General features: G+C 35.3%; 1 protein-coding gene across 5 annotated transcripts in view; it reads right to left on the bottom strand.

Moving 5' to 3' along the window:
• LOC145693481 (RYamide receptor-like) overlaps window positions 1-19,720 on the bottom strand; it is a 338,943-nt gene that overhangs the window by 114,878 nt on the left and 204,345 nt on the right. For all 5 annotated transcript variants that reach the window (XM_081769539.1, XM_081769548.1, XM_081769529.1 and 2 more), the window contains one exon: window positions 9,039-9,152. In XM_081769539.1, coding sequence (XP_081625665.1) covers window positions 9,039-9,152 — 114 coding nt within the window. The remainder of the gene's footprint in view (window positions 1-9,038; window positions 9,153-19,720) is intronic.

Below are 19,720 nucleotides of genomic sequence, written 5' to 3'. Positions count from 1 at the left end.
CCAAAGTAGGCAAACGATAAGCTTTGATTGCAGTGAAAATGAAATCCTTTGGCGCTATGTCGGTAGTTTTAAGGGTCGTCATCAGCACGGTCTTTCGTACTCGGGGAAACACATGCTACATTGTTTTCTTTCACGCTTATAAATGATGAAAACGTGAAATATACCGTGACGAATTACTTCGCATCACACGTTATTCCCAACACACATACACACAAAAGAAAAAAAAAAAAAACAAACATGAAGCTGCAAGTTCCTGACATTTCCGACATCTCTCCGAAGCATTTGATGTCCATTGTTGTCCTGGCTTATCTCCTGCTTACTTTGGACCCTTCTTAAAATAAGGGTATATCTGAATACTCTATTGAGAGTAGGGCCGCGGTGGCTCAGTGGTAGAGTGTTCACCTTTGGTGCTTGGGGTCCCGGATTCGATCCCAGCCCCCGCCAAGTGAACTTTGTGGTGGACAAGCACCATGTGTGTGGCTTTTCTCGTGGTTCTCCCGTTTCCTCACACTTTTTCATTCCACCATTTCATTCATTACTCATCATCACCGTCTCCTTTAGCCTAACGGGCATAACGTGGGACGTAAAACAGATTTCATTTCATTTTTATCTTTTGAGAGTATATCAGAGAATTACAACCTGTAGGAAATACCCTGTACACCTATTGAAAATTGACAAAATATGCAATTTTGGATTGTGTGTGCGTGGTTTCCTTTACACTGATAAGGACAACCATCCACAATTTCTGGAATTGGAAATAGGGCCTCTGAAATTTGGCTTCTTCACGATTAGGGACGGCCCTAGCTTTGTAACTATGCACTTTTCCCCACAGATCCATATGAACCTTTTCTCTTATTTCGATGTAAGGAGCCACCTCTCACAATTTGTCGGTAGAGTTCATTAACACGCCACATATTATATATATATATATATATATATATATATATATATATATATATATATATATATATATATATATATATATATATATATATAGGTATGTACATGTACAAGTATGTATATGTGTGTGTGTGTGTGTGTGTGTATGGTGCTGGTAAAGCTTAGGCAGATCCCATTTTGCAAAATTTATAAGAAATATTCAACACTTTGCATGAAAAAAACGTTCATAAGCAACAAATTTCAACAGATGGCAGAAGTAAATAGTATTTTAGTTTTACTGCTGTTATTTTATTTTTACAATAGAATTACTAGTGTAAATTCGATAGAGGCGCTGTACGGCGGTTAAAATAAATGACTGAAGATAAAAGATGTATTAGGCAGTATTTCGAGTAGGCGTTTACGAGTATACTTACTATCGCTGACACACCTGGTCCCTTCGGATACACCCTGCACTGTCGAACCAACTTTGCTCTGTCCTGACTTCTTTAGATAGCATTTGTACTTTTTAGTGGACATCTAGCACATGTTTTTTTTTTGTTTTTTACGCTGTACATTTTTTTTATAACACACATCTAGATGCTGTATTTGTATGCAAATTTTAAAAGTTATCCGCAGCCCAAAAGTCGCTAGATTTGTAAGTTAGTCGCCAAATTTTCATTTAAAAATCATCAAAAACGTAGCTAATTCGTAAAAATATTTTTTGTCTATTTTGGAAGTCGGATTCCCTAGATTTAGCGACTTTTTCTTCAAATTGGCAACACTGAGTCTAGGATTTGAACTTGAATTGAAACCTGTCATGGGTTTTATTATTATTATTATTATGAAGAGGCAGCCTTATTAACTAGGTCCTTTATTGCCCTTTATTTGTTATAAGTTAAGCTTGTGGATGTAGATTCAAAACAATGTGCTTCCAAAATCTGTACAACAATACAACGTGTGACAAAGTTAATTATTCTAGAGTTTCACATTCTTTCAGAAACAAGATTTAAGAGACGTGGACATACAGTTTAAAGTGAATGCAAATCATTGTGGGGCGCTCAATGCTCACTGTGAATCAAACCCGAAACCATTTCAGCAGAAGACGCGCCAGCTAGCCACTCGATCAGTCGCGAAGGTTTTGCTTTCTTTGAGAAATTGTGTTCTCATAAGTATTTTAAAATACTATTGCGTTTTGGACTAAATATAAACATCCAAATTGGCACATCATCATCGCGTTCGGCTGGTTACTAGTGGTTTCCATAATAGCCCTATTGCTAGGCGTTAAATAGAAGCAAACAAAACGCCGTTAGCATATTATCGTGAGATACATCTCAGAGGTTATAAATCGCATATAGATTATATGATACTGTTGACTATACCTACAACTTTTCTCTTTGTGGTTGCCTGATATGGTACTCGCTCTTGATACTTTTCTAAGAAAATCACATCATGGACGAATTTGTACGGTATTTTTTTCTTTACTACAGATAAATGCTCTTCCAGCATGGCTATTGATTTGCCAACTCTTCAATTCTGTTGGTCGTTGAGTTGATTGAGTTGATTTTGGGTTTAACGTCCCGTTCAGCAGCGAGGCTATATCAGACGTGGACCTACTGATTAATGTGGAATCCGAACCACATGAGCTCCCGCCGGGAATTGAACCCGGGTCTCTCACGCCAAAGGCGCGTACGCTAACCGCTTAGCCACGGAGGAGCTCTGTTGGTCGTTGAGCACCAAACACTACACGGATTTCCAGAAATATCAGAAGGATTTCGGAAGGTTACTAAAACATTACCCCGATTATATTCGGACGTTTTCAAAAGTTAAGAGTTCTTATAAATATGCCTTTCTCACGGACGGCCACAGTTCAGAATTTAGTCTGTAAGGCCTGCGTTCAGTATTTATTACTAAACTAATAGTAGTTAAACTTATGAGCGATTATACACTTCATTCTTTACTGAGTCATATGTTCATCTGCATCGAATCGCGAACTCAAATCTGCATAATGTCATTACTTAACAAGTCCTTTTATGATATATCATTAATCAGGGCAACAGAGTTATGTCGTCGTGTCTGTGGTCATATCGTGGGATTCGGTATCCTGAGTCTATGTTCTTCAAGAGGGAGTGTGTTTGCCTTATAACACTCGTGTGCCGTCAATGCAAATGGGTCCCAACTCGTAGGGGGCTACCTGGGCCGTTATGGCTGAGCAAAGACAAGTATATTCGGGATTCAACAATTCAGAGGATTTCTTCTGAAGTTCCTTGTAAGCATTCCACAGACCAGCCATTAAGAAGGCCACTCTTGATTGTGACCAAATAAGTGAAGATAGGCATTCTTCTGTTTGGTAGGTTTGTTATTGTCTTTATTTATAAAATATGAGCAAAAACGTCTAAGTAGATTTTGAAAAACTCGTCTGAGAAAACTCACTCTAAGAATAAACTGCTCCTTGTGTATATTTCTAGAAGAAACTACTTACACCATATTATAGGATTATTAATGAAATATGTGTATATTTCTAGAAGAAACTACTTACACCATATTATAGGATTATTAATGAAATATGTATTTATGAAATGTGAACAAAATCACCTTGGATGGTTCAATTCAAAAACGCTCATCCCAACAGTAAATTACACCTTGTGGATTTTAAGAATTGATTTACTCCGTACTTTAGGGCTGTTACTGAATATTAAATATCTATCTATGAAATATAAACAAAATCGTTTAAGCCGCTATCGAGAAAATAGCAAAATTTGATTTTGTCCTCATGTAAACTGCCCATTTTTTAAGGATAGCAGGAAAATTCGTGCATGAACTCTAGAAAATCTTACAAAACCTTAAGTTTACCATTTGGTCTACATAATAAAATATACACAAATAAAATAGCATATACGTATTAGAATCTTGAACTTTCATATAAAAATTTCTGTTATTTATTTTAGAAAAAATAAGAAGAGCACAATATTGTATAACTTTCCGGAAATCATGTATCCTTAGCCATATCAATCTGCACAACTACAGTGCACCAATAGTATTCCTTAGTTGAATAACAAATATCTTTCAAAGTTTTGCAAATTTGTGGCTCATGTCCGACAGTAGCACCCAGTAAATCTAAAATTTGAAAATATGAGTTTTCTTATTCTCTTGAAAAACAAGAATACATACGCTAACGCTGTCTTTATAATAGTATACTCTCTCTCTCTCTCTCTCACACACACACACACACACACACACACACACGTATATACATATATATATATATATATATATATATATATATATATATATATATATATATATATATATATATATATATATATATATATACGTATATGTAATTTTTCCTGTTGTATCTCATTCAATTACACTGGGTAACAAATTTTGACCAACTTTGTGTTTATCTGATTGTTTTTCTTTTTTTAATATCGTTGTGTGGTACTAATGACGTGCATAACATTAGTTTTCCCGAAATGTCGAAAATCGCCTTAAAATTCGTCTTGAACCCTTAGAAATCGGGTAATTTGTCGAATTTTTCCTCCATTTTTCGTTAAAGCGTATTAACTAAGAAACCATTTGCCCTAACACAACCGATTATGCCTTGCTTTTTAAGCAAAGAAACAGGCTTTTAAACAGTGTAACTTCATTTGCAATATTACATGCGAAAGAAAATTTATTCAACAAATTTTGAGAAAATTCTTAATTTTTCCTCAAAATTAAGTATTTTTTTATTTCTGGAGTTGGTAACACTGTTTGTACAGTTAGACAAATTACATCAGATATTTTTTTGATCAGAGATTGATTCTGTAAGTTTTAAATTGATATTCACGAGACGACGACAAAATGTTGGGGACAAAATCAGAAATTTGGTTATGAAATCAACTGGAACTTGAAGTCATTTTTCATTTCCGTGTAGTAGTTCCTAACGCCTATTTTCAACTAAATTATATTACATTTCTAACACTTTTCGTACGCAGAAGTTAATATTAAATGGCTAGTCTATATAAGCCGCAGTTTTGACCCGGTTTTGATTTTTATCGAGAAATTTAGAGCTAATTGCTACCTTACAATATGCTTCACTGAAGAAATAATGCAGAATTAACTTAGTCACTATGGAGTACGAAGACAGCGTACAAAATAAAAAAACTTAGCAAAAATATATCCACTTTCACTACAAGAACATAATGAAGAACATTTTAAAAATGAGCACGCTTGCTTTTTCGCTTGTGCGAAGCTGATTTGTCATCAGAGACCAATGTCCAAATGTAATCTACCATCACAGCGGTGTCTTAGCACCCTTGGTATCTTCTTTCCAATTTGTTCAATGTCTTGATGAAAGCGTTCACCATGTTCTTCACTCACATCTGCTAAATTTGTACGGAAAAAAATCAAGATGGGAAAACAAAAAAATGCAATTTCAAGCCACTCTACAACTCAAATTGCGATATAGGTCAATCAAAGAATCTATTAACTCCCTATAATTTTCACTCCTATTTTTACCATGAAAACTTTGCACTAGCGCCCTGAAAAGCTTCCCAAGCACTTCTTTCCTCTCGAGTCATTCTATTCTGATGTTCTTCAGACTGAAGCATCTCACGTATCTGTGGGCCAGTAAATACGCCAGCTGTGATTTTAGCGTCAGTTAACTGTGGAAACATTTGTCTTACGTAAGAAAGAGCTGCAGAATGTGAATCTAATGCTCTGACAAACTGCTATATTTAGTATTGCTACTCTGCAAACCTAGAAGAAAACCGATCATCTTAAAATCTCCATTTATATTTTTGGTACTCAATCTTTTCCAACGATAATTTCACGTTTTCGTAGTCTTCCTTCATGTGGACTGAGTGTGCAACTGGTATAGAAAAATTCACATTTCAGTTGTGCAGAAAAACTGCCTTCAAACTTCTAGATGAACTGTCTATGAAAAGACGCCACTCCTCTGGTTGATGTGGGAAACCGATAGCTTCAAATAGACCACTAACGTCATGACAATAACACAAACTTCGTTCCATTTTGAAGAATTGTGAAAAGGTCTTATGCCTCTTCCTATATTTTGATATTTTACGTGTTAGAAGGAGAAAATTCCACTCATTTAAACGTGAAGCAACAAGTTCTGCCTTTGATTTGGGAAGATCTAAATCTCTTATCAAGTTCTTGCTGATTAAGCAAATGTGGTTCCTTTTTTCCTGGTTTCATGCAAAAAACTAAGATCAAGATCGGAAGATTCCTCTGGCTCTCCTTCCGATGGCAATATCTCTGGTCGTTTGGGTACAGGAAGTTCGTCACTATGTGGAACTGGAGCAATGGATGAAGGTAAACTATGGCATTTTATTTTTCTCCTATTCTTTCTGTTTTTTTAGTGTGTCACGTCAACTGAACAGAAGTAGCAGTCATTATGGTGATTAGTAAGCTCTTTCCAAACCGAGGAATAGCAAATGGCATATACTTTCTGGTTTCCCGTAACCAACCTTCTAATGTAGAGCGACAACTACCGCAACACACTTACGGAGCCCAATGTTTCTCTTGATCACCTACGGGCAATCGAAAGTAAGCTTCATATGCGACACAGAACATTGTTCCAAGCACAATGTTATGTTTAAGTTGTTTGGGGCTTATGTGATATCCACAAACATAACAAAATGAATCTGCTGACATTTTACAACGCCTACTTGTAGACATTTTACCTTCCACACACAGCACCTAGTGAAATTAAATCAAATGCCACTGATATAATATAGTTACCACTATAGTTACGCAATACTGTATGCAGCTGGCTATCCAAGTGAATTCATATAGAAATTTACTGACTTTACTTAAGTAAAAGTTAATATTATTTCTAAAGTAAGGGGAAAAATAAGAAATTATATTTTTCTAGACAGTTATTTTCATTCAAAATAAATGTTGCATTCAAAATTTGTAATCATAGAATGCATATGTTACGAAACAGAACTTGCTAATTAGTCCGCAAGAGTATGTTCTGCGTTGCCTTCTATGGACAGCCGAAGTAAAGGATGAAATTCTTACTCTAAAATGGCGTTCTTGAACAAAGACGATTTTGTAAAATTCCTTCCAAACAATCGACATTTGAGGAAAACTAATACCAGATTCGTAATTAGCACGTTAAAATCATTCGGTAAATGTAAAAACATTATGATAAACAATTTCTTGTTGACCAGTGTTATCAATTTCATTTTTCTTGCAGCTCCCAAAACTTAGATATACAAAACATCTCAACTTTAATCAGAGTTCGCTGGTTTTGCAGTTGTTTTGTATCTTTCCTAACTTCAGCCTTTTTACATTCACATGTGTTTCGTGAAATTCTTCTTACTTCGATTAGCACACTCATTTTACTTCGCACACTTTATATACTATGCCATAACAGAACTACCAAGGAATTCGTAAACACATTCTGCAGAAAATATATGTATTCTCCCTATCTATCAGTCATTCCTATTATCACTATTTATCACTCGCTATTTTCTACACCCTCATTCTGCTCGAGCAAGCATGAAAACCATCGACGACCTACGCTTCAAATGCTTCTTACATCCGCCATACTTTCCACATTTTGCACCACCAGATTTCCACATTTTTGGTCCTTTAAATAACCAACTTTGAAGGCAAAAGTTCAAGTCTGATGACGACGTGCAGTCGGCGGTGCACGAGTAACTACAGCGACAACCAAAGGACTTTTTTTTTTTTTTACGATGTATGAAAGCACTTCCTACTCGATGGGCTAAGTGCATTGAATTGGAAGGGAACTATCAAGAAAAGTAGTGTAGAAGCAAACATTCTCCCTGTATTAAAATAATGGGAAAAATTAATTGTAACTTTTATTTGATTTGCCCTGGTATTTATAGGGAAAAATATAAGGATACTACATATTTACAGAATTTTTTTTTTTTTTTTTTTTGCATCGTAATAACGAATACATTTTTCAATTTATGAATGAAGTATGGAATCTAGCATATGTTCTCCACGACTTCTTTTCCTACAGGACTTCACTCTCTCAATTAATTTTATGTAATTTTGCACAAAATGTTCACTGACGTATCTTAAAACACATTCGATTTCCTCTAATTTTCTGAGTGTTTCATGTTTGTTGACGCAAAGAGACTCCAGAAGCACCAACATAAACTAGTAAGGAGGGGAAATATCACGTGACCTAGCTGGTAACTTCTAGTCAGTACTTCAAAGGGGGACTTAGGTCGGGAATATCTTACGCAGCAAGATGACTGTCCGTGATAGGTAGCATCAACTTGTTCATACCACTTCCGTTTCCTCATCAATTTAATTAAAATGCAGCCACAAAAATTTGGTAACCGTATTGCGGTACCGTCCTCCATTAACTGTCATAGCATTCCCATCCTCGTTTTCGAAACAATTACGATTCTTTCATTCCAGCAGTCCAAAATACACACTTGTTGTGTAAAAATAGTGTTACCAACACAAGCTATGTTGTGCAAAACAAACTTAAATCGGAACATTTACAAGTCCTGATGATGTTAAAAAAATATTTATCTTTCCTCTTCAAGAAAGGCATTCTATTAAGTACATTAAATCTGTCTAATTTGTTGGGACACCCTTTACATCTGATGTTTCCTGTTTATAACATTTGACATTGCTTTCATTTTCTGTATCAGTTGCATTGAGTTAAAATTTAATTCTGACAAATGAGTACAGTTCCAGGAAGATGTTGGTTGGTCATTCGAAAATTTAAGTGATCTGTAGTACCAAAGTTGGATTCCGTGGCACGTGGGCCTGCAACTAAAGTAATATGCGAATAACATGAATTTCTGCCGGTAATGATCAAACTTAAATTTCCCATATCGAAGACGAAGATTCTAACTATATAGCCAGAGACTATGCCTGAGGGAGATAATGTTATAGCGCCTAAACGTAACAATGATGGCATAACATGTGATAATTGTTTCAATAAACGTTGGTTCAGCAGAACTTATATTTTCTACGATTTTATTTAAAGTCATCATACAGAGTCTATAATTTAGACTAAAAACTTGAAGCGGAACTCTAAAGTTAATGTTTAGACTAAAATTGTAGTTGCAGTTACTAAATTTAAAAAGAGAATACTGCAAATAAATCAAATTTAAATATTGCAATTGAAGAAACGGTAAAGAAATTTTATCGAGTAGTCTTACCTGTCAATGCCGATTGCTGTCAGAGTATAGACGCTGACTATCACAGACACATGTTGCATGACGATCACAATCGAACAGAACTGAGGATGAAATATCCAGCGGCCAAGCATAAACCTTAAAAGAAAAGTAAAATATAAAGAAAATATTTCAGTTGTTTTTTCTTTAAACAGAAATCATAATACTTTCTCAATACATTCGAATGCATAGATACGCCACCTTTGATTTTCAGTCTATAGGGTGGGAATAAAGAAAATATAATTCTCGATATTTCTTTGAATATACTTGTATACATATCTAATAATCCAGGTTTCTGAAATAGCCTAATATAAATGAAACCCAAATTGCATTTAACTTGAATCTCGAAACTCCAGTAGCGGTATTATACCTTGTAATACTTCGTTTTTCTTCGACACTGCCTGCTCCTTTGCCTGAAATATACCATGTGGTTCAATAGTGAAGTTGGAGAACCAACCATACAGTGAAGTAAGCTGGGTTGCCTAAATCTGAGGCGTAACATGCTTTGTTTTCGTATAAAAGAATATACCATACATTTAAGAATTATATTATTGGAGGTATCATGCGAGTCACTTTCGCCGATACTAAAGGTAATAAACTATATTCGTATAGCATAAGAGACGTGGAAGTTATTTAGAACTTGTTACGGCTGAAAGCAACATATAGATTTAACAACAATTTACATTTACAGTAAATGAAGTAAAAGCAAGGAAGAAGGATAAAAGGAAAATAGCCCAAACGTCCGAGTCAAGAAAATTGCTAAGGCAGGTTATGTGTTTCAGCAATTACTTTATTATAAGATGGGGTTCCATGACATAAGATCTGTTGCATCAGTCGTGAGTTATTTTATATAATTAAATCTAACCGATATTGTGAATAATAAACTAGCAATTTATTAGTAATAGACGCACTGTTCTATTTCTTTTTACCAAATAAACAAAGAAAATAAAAACAGTCTCATTTAAAACAATTTACTACAGATATACTACCAGATATACAGATTTACTAACAAACTACAGATATAATTTCCAATTAGCAGACGTCAGGGAGTTTCAAAACCATCACTTAATAAGACATTTTCCATCTAAAGTAAATAACATCTTGCTGCATATCTAAATCTTCGATTCCATTTTAATCATGAAATCTCCTCTTTCATTTAACTGATTTAGTCCGCATATGCCAGATAATAGCATCAAATATATCAGTATGAACATTAGGAATACAATTAAGTCATATAGAAACCATCTTATCTATTTTAAAAATATGATTACACGACCGTAATTTGCTGAACGTTCCAAAGTAACATGCACACCGGAGCGAATGATAGAGAATACTAAGATACGAGCATTTGGAGAACATTCGTAGACGTTAATTTTCATTAATTACTGCGATTTCCGTGCGTAGTGAAATATACCTAAATAGCAGTTATGTTTAGCATGATTTTATTTATTTCTTTGGTTATTATGAGACTGATGGATGATTAGATTTTGGGGTACTTTTTTTTCCACCAGCAATTTATGCTGGAATATGAAACTAAATTTTATTTGAAAGATAATTGTATAACTAAAGCATGTGGGAAATGTAGCTTATAGGTATTTAGAAATTAGAACGTATATAAATTTGCATTTTTAAAAGTGCAGCAGATAAGGAAAGGTAAAATTAGAATATTAATATTAAGTTTGGCGTAGTTATTTGATGTTTTGACGTATTGACTGTACCTTTATTAATGGTGGAAACTTTATTTTTGCCTCTCTCTCTAGTTGGTTGCTTTTCTTATAATTCCAAGCGAAGTACCCCCAGAAACACTTACCATTTAGTTTTGTTTTTTGGATTGAGACCTTAAACTACAGCTTTTGATTTTTTAAATACCAAATATGGTTATTTTTTAATTCACCTCCTCCTAACTTCGTGTTTGTGACGTTACATAAGTTAAAATGTTTGAGAGTCAAAGACCTCACACGCTGGGAAATTTACCTCCAAATTTTGAGTTGTATTTTTTAAGGAATTTTTAGTGCGAAGTTAAACCTTAGCGAAAAGTAAAAAAACACAAAATAGACACTTAACAATAATTATTAACGTAGTTATTAGATAATAATTTTCAGTTGAGGCAATTTATTGAGTTAGCTAGAGAAGAGCTAACTGGGCGCTTAAAATATTTACAAATAAGTTAAATGTAAGCAATGTTTTTAAACGCAGGCTAGTGACACTGCTAAAAAAATGGAAACGTAGCTAAACATAAGTAAAAAGTTAATAAATTGCACAAAGGTACGTAAACAAATAAGGGTATTAACTTAATACGAGGTTAAAGGAATTTGCTATTGCACTTATTTTTAATAAAACACAAAGGTATACAAAAATGCTTTTAGGAAGCTTAAGACAACACAATTAAACTTTTTGAAAAAAAAAAAATAATCCAGCAAAGTAAATGTTGTGAATCCAAAAATCTGTCGATGGAATCGAACCAGGGACCTCCAACGTATAGTATCGTAACAGTAGTTTATACCAACAACAACTAATTAATTTGAATCAGTGTTGTTATAGGCAGATGTTGAAATATCACACACGTGTCTAAAATTCTACGTAGTTTCATAGGTTGAATTTTAGGTAATCTATACTATACTATATTGAACACTAATCTTCACTCCATTTACGAATAGTAATTATACTATTATGTGTACAGAATATAGAAACGTAGATGATTTGTATTAACACAACGTAGGAAGACAATAAGTTAATCTAAGTTACATAAAAATGAACATAATTTTGTATTATAGAATTATACATATACACACCAACATTGCATGCCTGGACATTAACCCAGACACACCTCGACGAAAATCAGATGTTGTTTTCGTTGCGGTTCCTTCACTTATCTTCTCTACTGTTCGGTTCGGTGTAAATGGACTGAAAAACCATTCACTAAAGCATCATGAATAAGATCAATTATATCTATTTACATTAATCGTGTTCCAAAACATGTATTCACACGTGTTTAAAATAATTTATACCTAGTTTTGAAATTAACAAAACACTTCACACTGGCATTATTATAAACTAAATCAAAATTACCAAACTAAATTACATTTTCTAATGTACTGTATACCAATAGTCAATCGTTAAGTCATATCAGTAAATTATTATAACAATTAATAATATCATAAATGGTCATACTTTTGTGTGGTGCTTATATTCCATCTCATAGATCTACCAGCTTGAAATGCTTGTACGTTTGTGTCTGTAATTTAGGTTTATTACTGGAGACACATACCAATGAAATTGATAAAGCAAGACAAAAATTTTGTGACTCTATTCATAATATAAGTATTCAAAAGCTTCTCCATTATGCCTGCTGCACTGAATTAAACGTACCTGTGTATTTTCATGTATTTTTCGCAGCATCTCTGGTGTTACAGAGACACATACGTGAAACATTCCGTGAATTTTCCAACACGGAGCTTTTCTTAGCGCTCTGATTTCCCACAACGGCAATTTGTGGCAGACGAAGCTCACGGCTTTCAGGTTCTCTTTTAAACACTTACTCCTTAATGTAGCCGCACAAGAAAAAAAAAACAACAGGGGTTAAATTTGGGGGCCGTGGTTGCCACGCGATAGGACCTCCACGACCAACCGATCGTTCAGGATACACTGCATTAAGATATTGTCGTACTGTGAGGATTTGATGAAGCACCTCCTTTTCGCGATTATATCCGTCACTACTGTCATCCTTCTGATCCATGTATTTCTTTTTCTCTTCTTTCTGCTTACACCGAGAATACATATTTCCAAGCTTCTTTGTATAGTCTGAAGACAGTGAGTGGCTGATTTCATGTGTCCAAGTCTTCGATCCATACCTCACAAGACGTAGAATGCATTCATTAAACATTTTCCTTTCTAAAAACATATACATTTTAGTTTTCAATGTAAAGTTGTTTCTTCCGAATGTACGCCAATCTAGTTTGATGCATCTGTTACTTTTTCTATTTAATGTTTCTATCCACAGAGATCTTCTGCCTCAATTAAACGTGCGTGTTAACTATTTCTAACTGTGTGTGTTATACTTCTATCTTCGAGTTCATTGTGTACTTGTTGAAAAGCTCCTTCGTTTTCTCCATATTAATTTTTAAATCGACTTCCTTGTTTTTAGATTTAGCTCCTCTATCATACCATGAAGTTCGTGTTTTTGTTAGAAAAAGAAACATACCATCGGGGAAACATAGATGGATCTGACATTCCGCATTAATATTTATTCCCTTCTTTTCCCAATTTACAAAACCGAATACACTTTCAAGCATGTTTGAAAACAGTTTGTGGGGAATTGTATCTCCCTGTCGTATTCCCTTTTCAATTCGCACTGTCTTCGTACAACCAAATAACAGGATAGTCGTACTGGCTTCTTCATAGATATTTGCAATGACCTAGATAAAGGCAACTTATAGTCGTCTGATATTTAGATCAGTTCCATCACTATTTTGGTATGGTCCCCTGTGCTGTTGCAACTTCTAAATCCGGTCTCTTCTATCGATTGAGTAAGGTCTAGCTGCTTTTCTAATCGACACGTCATTACTTTTGTTAATACTTCATTGCCGGAAAGAGACTTACGGATCTGTAGTTCCGTAGATATTTGTCTCCTTTCTTGCGCAACAATATCATCATGGTATATTTCCATTTCTCAGAGAAACTACCATCTTGCATTCTCGTATAAAGTCGTGCTAGGATTTTTTTCCTTTTTAACCAGTTTCTTTTAGTATGTTTAATGTTAACTGCATCTTCTCTTGGTCCTTTAACACGTTTAATGTTTTAATAGCGTGTGTACCAACATAAACAATATTGATTTAAATCATTCTTTCAACGGCCTTTGCTGTGTAGTGTTGTAGGACTCAATACTATCTTGTAGAAGCTAAAGTTTAAATTACCAGATACCGTCATAACTACGGCATCACAAAAGAATCACTAATAACTATGATGGCTAGATAAGAGTATCGTCAATTTCACACCATTCTTGCCTTTTGCTTCACTTTATTCGTGTATGGTATACTTTCGAAACGCAAAACATTAGCTAGTAATTTAGTAATTTAATTTCGCGTCAGAGAACACCCGTTTACAACTACAGTATGCCACGTATATGAATTATGATATGGTATGATTAATTTATTTCTGTAATTTATCGTTTACATTCTATTTTCTCACAGGACAACAAAGAACTACCATGGGAGTTAGGAATGCTTTAGTACGTAGAAGTTTGAAAGAAAGAATCTGGGACCATACAAGCTTCATCTGAGCCAACAGCTCTATGGAAATCATTTTGAGACAATACTTGCTTTCTGCAGAATAGTTCTATACATTCTATACGAGACTGCTGATTTCATCAACAATATTCGGTGGACTGATGAGTGTTGTTTTGCCAATGATTCGAACGTTAACACCCACAACATGCACTACTGGGCACATGAGAAACCGCAATGGGTGCGTGCGCAACATACCCAGAACCGTTGAGGTGTAAATGTTTCGTATAGTACACTTGGAGAGCACCTCATTGGGTCGATTTTTCCGAACTTAGACTTACGGGACAACTATATTTGAATTTGATTCAAAACGAATTGAACCTGCAGAATTTGTTGAAAGATGTGCCTCTTCAAATCATTCGTTTCAACACGATGGTGCATCACCTTATCAAATTCTCACAGTACGACAATATTTTGATGCAATGTATCCTGAACGAACGATTGGTCGTGAGGATCCCATTGCGCGGCCAGTACGGCCCCCAGATTTAACCCCTGTTGAATTTTTCTTGTAGGGCTACATTAAAGAGTAAGTGTTTAAAGCAGAACCTGAAAACCGAGAGCTTCTACAACACAGAATTATTCACGTATGTGTGTGTGTGACATCAGAAACACTGCAAAGAATACATCAAAATACACAGGTACGTTTAATTCAGTGCAGCATTCATAATGGAGAAGCCTTCGAATACTTATATTATGAATAGAGTCACAAACATTTTTGTCTTGCTTTATCAATTTCATTGGTACGTGTTTCCAAAAATAAGCCTAAATTACAATCACAGACGTACAAGGCATTGTAAGCTGGTAGACTCTATGAGATGGAATATAAGCACCACACAAAAGTATGACCATTTATGATATTATTATTGTTATAATAATTGTTGTAATGATTCACTGTTATGATTTAACGGTTGACTATTGGTAAATGTAATTTAGTTTGGTAATTTTAATTTGGTTAGTAATAATGCCAGTGCGAAGTGTTTTGTTATTTTAAAAACTAGGTCAACATCTCAAAACATTCCTAGGGGCCGCGGTGGCTCAGAGGTAGAGCGTTCACCTCTGGTGCTTGGGGTCTCGGGTTCGATCCCAGCACCCGCCAAGTGAACTTTGTAGTGGACAAACACCGTGTGCGTGGGTTTCCTCGGGGTTCTCCCGTTTCCTCCTACTTTCTTCATTCCACCATTTCATTCATTAATCATCATCACCGTCTCCTTTAGCCTAACCGGCATAAGCGTGGGACGTAAGACTCAAAGATTTCATTTCATTTTCAAAACATTCCTAGTGTCCCTCGTACTAATGTAAGTTAAGAAAAATATGATAACTCAATTTCGAAAAAAAATGTGACTTGGCGTAGTTTATCTCTCAGCCCCAGAAATGTATGAAGTATTTTATTATTATTATTATTATTATTATTATTATTATTATTATTATTATTATTATTATTATTATTATTATTCGAAGACAAAGTGCTTTTGTAAGCATGTACTCCTCGAATTCAGGCAACCCAGCTTACTCACTGTATCGTTGGTTATCCAACTTCACTATTGTACGGCGCAAATGAACCACCTGGTATGTGGGTATTTTATTTTTTTATGGTCTACTTGGATGTAAATAGATTAAAGAATATATATATATATATATATATATATATATATATATATATATATATATATATATATATATATATATATATAGGGGCTATATATTAAACTGAACTTCCATTTTTATGTTTAACATCTTTAACACATTTCTCTATTTATTGCATATGTAATATTTAATTAATATATTTGGAAAATTTTTGGTACTGATAACTCATTTTATAGATATAATTTATATCGATTGTCCTTGATTCAATTATTGTATTATTCACGGCAAGAACAGTCACCGGTAATCGAGGTATTTTTGTATTCACTAGAAATGACTAACGCGCTTTAGTTCTATATATATGTGTGTGTGGTTCAAAGTTAGATTCTAAAAAAAGAAAAAGAAAAAATGAAATTAGGAGTTTACGTCCCACGGGTATGCCGGTTAGGCTAAAGGAGACGGTGATTAGAAGAAATGAATGAAATGGTGGAATGAATAAAGTGAGAGGAAAGGGGAGACACCAGAGGGAAGCCAAGCCCACGGTGTTTGTCTACCACAAAGTTCACTTGGCGCGAGTTGGGATCGAACCAGGGACCCCATGCACCAGAGGTGAATGCTCTACCACTGAGCTAGCACGGCCCAAAGTTAGATTATAGTTTGGAATAATTACCTTGGATACAAACCCAAGTGAAGGTTATGGCTTCACTTCATACAACAAGACTCATCTTACAAATAGCCCCGGCGCTTAAAAGAGATATTAAATTCAAATTACTCTAATCTAATATGATGTTATATATGTGTGTGTGTTTTGTAATCTCTATTTATACACAGAATGTTTCATAATGAATATCGGGGTTTTGTACTATTTATTACATTTAATGTAGAACTATCAATAATACATCAAATGAAAGAGATACTCAAACAGGATTTTTTTTTTTTTTTTTTTTTGCTACAAGTGTTCAATACGAGCACGATCGTTACATGACAGAAATCAAGTCAATAGTTGAGTTCTTCCTAAACCTTGCTCAGTGTGTTGGGAATGATTGTGGCACCAGCAGCTTCAATCCCCTTTCCTAAACTCCTCAGTCTGCTTAAAATTCTCCACACAGAAATCACTGGAATTGCTAATTCACGATTAACCTTCTGAATTGATTTCTTGGGGCTACGAGTGAAAGACTTTTCACTAGTTAAACATGTTCTCCAGTCACTCTTGGTCGTCCCGTACTTCTTCCTTTGCACAGACAGCCCGTTTTTTTTCAAGCAGATGATACCATCTGCGGATGTTACTATCACTTGGTGGATTGGAATTGAACTTAATGCGAAAAGCACGTTGCACTGCAACTATAGATTCAGTCTTTGCAAAATGTAAAACACAAAGCGCCTTATGCAGAGTCGTTTTGACTTCTGATTATCGTCATACTAAAGGCCTGACTGCTGTAGGAAACATATGTTAGTCGAACTCTTTAGTATGACACTAATTACTCGTCAGAACAACTCTGCATAAGACCCAAAAAGTCTTCTGATCATTAGTTGTCTTGCTGGCTACTAGCGCCTTCTAACGGTAGGCAGAGAAAACAGAGCATGTGCGTGCGTTTACAAAACTCTTTGAGGTACTCTTTCGTTTGATGTATTACTCATACCGGTAACTATAAATTAATTGTAATAAATACTACAGAGCCTTAAATCAGCAAAATTCATTTCGAAACACCATGTACTTTTTTAGTTTCTAAGATAGTATCCTTGATTAAAATATATCTTGTGTGTGGAAATTATAACAGAGATGCAGTAAACTGATTGAATACACAGGTGTGCAAAAATAAAACAAAGCTGTTTCGGTTTAGTTATCCAGGAATAACAACCGTTTTGTCCTGGGACGTCTAGGTTTCGAACAAACGGGTGGTCATTGTTGAACAAAAATGTGAACACAAATATGCTATTTACAGAAACACCATTAACACAGATTAATGTACAAAAACACGCACACACGTGAAGACAAAAAAGTAATACCACCCTCAATTAGATTGCTTGTGAAATCATCTTTCTTTAAACGTTAAACTTCGTTTGGAGCTAGTCCTTTTGTAGGTGGCTGCCGGAAGGTCCCTAAACAACATTCAGCAGGAGTCTGCCATCATCGTAACATTCCAGTTCCCATGATACCGTCGTTCCATTTCTTTGATATATTGATGGAAACGCTCCTTCTGCTTTTCACTCACTGCTCCCACATTGTCAGGAAAGTAGTCAAGGTGGGAGTTGAAAAAATGGTCTTTTAAGCTCATAGAGCAACCAACCTTTCGGAACGCAACATTTTCCCCACCGTTTCCTTGTACTGTGGGTCCTTTTGGTTTCTCAAAAACGTTTTGATGACCACAGTAAAGGCGATTCAAGCCTCTTTTTGAGTTGGAGTCATTGAACTGATGAAGTCTTTCTCGGATATGAGTTTTCTAATATCAGGGCCAGCAAAAACCCGCGTACTCGTAGTATTTGAGCAACAAACAGTGTAGGCAGAGCTACTTACCAACGTTTTACAAATCTAAGATGTAATCTTACTAAATTCGTTTTATGAACAGATTTATTAGTTTTTCTTTATCTTGTAATCTCCTTCATGACACATTATGATATGTGTCAGTGATCCCCATCCTGACCAATATAAAGATTTTCATGATTCGGGGAGCAAAAATACATTTAATCTTCCATGTTCATTTTTATTTTCGTGTGATGCATTTGCAATTTAGCGATTTCCAGCTACCTGTTTGACCACCTTCCATTTCGATCGTGCAAAAACTTGACGTCCCAGGAAGAAACGGGGGTCATTTTCGACTTCGGTGCACCCAGAAGCAAAAAATCAGCTAAACTTATGCAAACAACTTTTCTACTGCAGGCCTGTCATATCAATGATTATAACTTGAAGCCATGTACTTTTTTTTTAACTAGTCTGCTGTGGGCCTGCCGAGAACACAACGATAGGCTTATTTACGAGCACTACGAATCAGAGCAATTCTGTAGATCTTTCGCAATAGATAGACGCACAAATCGTGATACACAATCAAGTCACATAGAACAGTCCTAACCAACCATACTACCTTTCATCAAAAAAAAAAAAAAGTTGAATTACAAGATAATAGATTATTCTTTCAAGTGTGGAGAGCATGTTTCCCCTCCTTCTTCCGTAACTCTGGATGCGCGTCTGCTGTCCTAGATGATAATGTGGAAAGGAATACAGAGAAACGTCATGAAATATTTGCGACTGTGAACAGAGAATAGTGGCAGCCACGTGACAAACACTTTTGCATTAAAATAATGTGTTGTTTACTAACAAGGAAAGTACTTGGGCTCGAACGGGTGAATACGTACAAAAAGGAAAGCATGTGTAATGTTAGCAGTCCGGAAGAAAACAGTGATGTCCGTATTTCTGCAAGATGCTGTAAACGTCATCAAGAGCAGGGCAAAGTAGAGCACGTGCCATAATTACAGGGCGTTAGCTCCCATAGTTCGCGATTCATCAAATTGTGCTATGGTGCCCTGCTTGATTGTCTTTCCCTGTAGTGTAGGATTTCCTTTGAACACAGCCGTGTTTTTCCGTTTCTTTGCTACATATTGTAATACGCATTTAATATTGCTTTTTGTCTTCAGTTTCGGGTATCGTTGCAGGAGTTTTTTTTTTTTTATGAGTTGAATCTGTGCACATGATAATCCTCGAATATGTTCTTTAGTGTGGCATCAGTAAATTGTGTGATCACACTGTCGACATTACATCTTTTCAGCGACGGTTCGTATTCACTCTGGCTACTTTCATTGTCTCACTTA

This window comes from Thermobia domestica, chromosome 1 (assembly GCF_964235325.1).
Source record: "Thermobia domestica chromosome 1, izTheDome1.hap1.1, whole genome shotgun sequence".
In the NCBI taxonomy this organism is placed as follows: domain Eukaryota; kingdom Metazoa; phylum Arthropoda; class Insecta; order Zygentoma; family Lepismatidae; genus Thermobia; species Thermobia domestica.
This window is presented reverse-complemented; position numbering and strand designations above follow the sequence as displayed.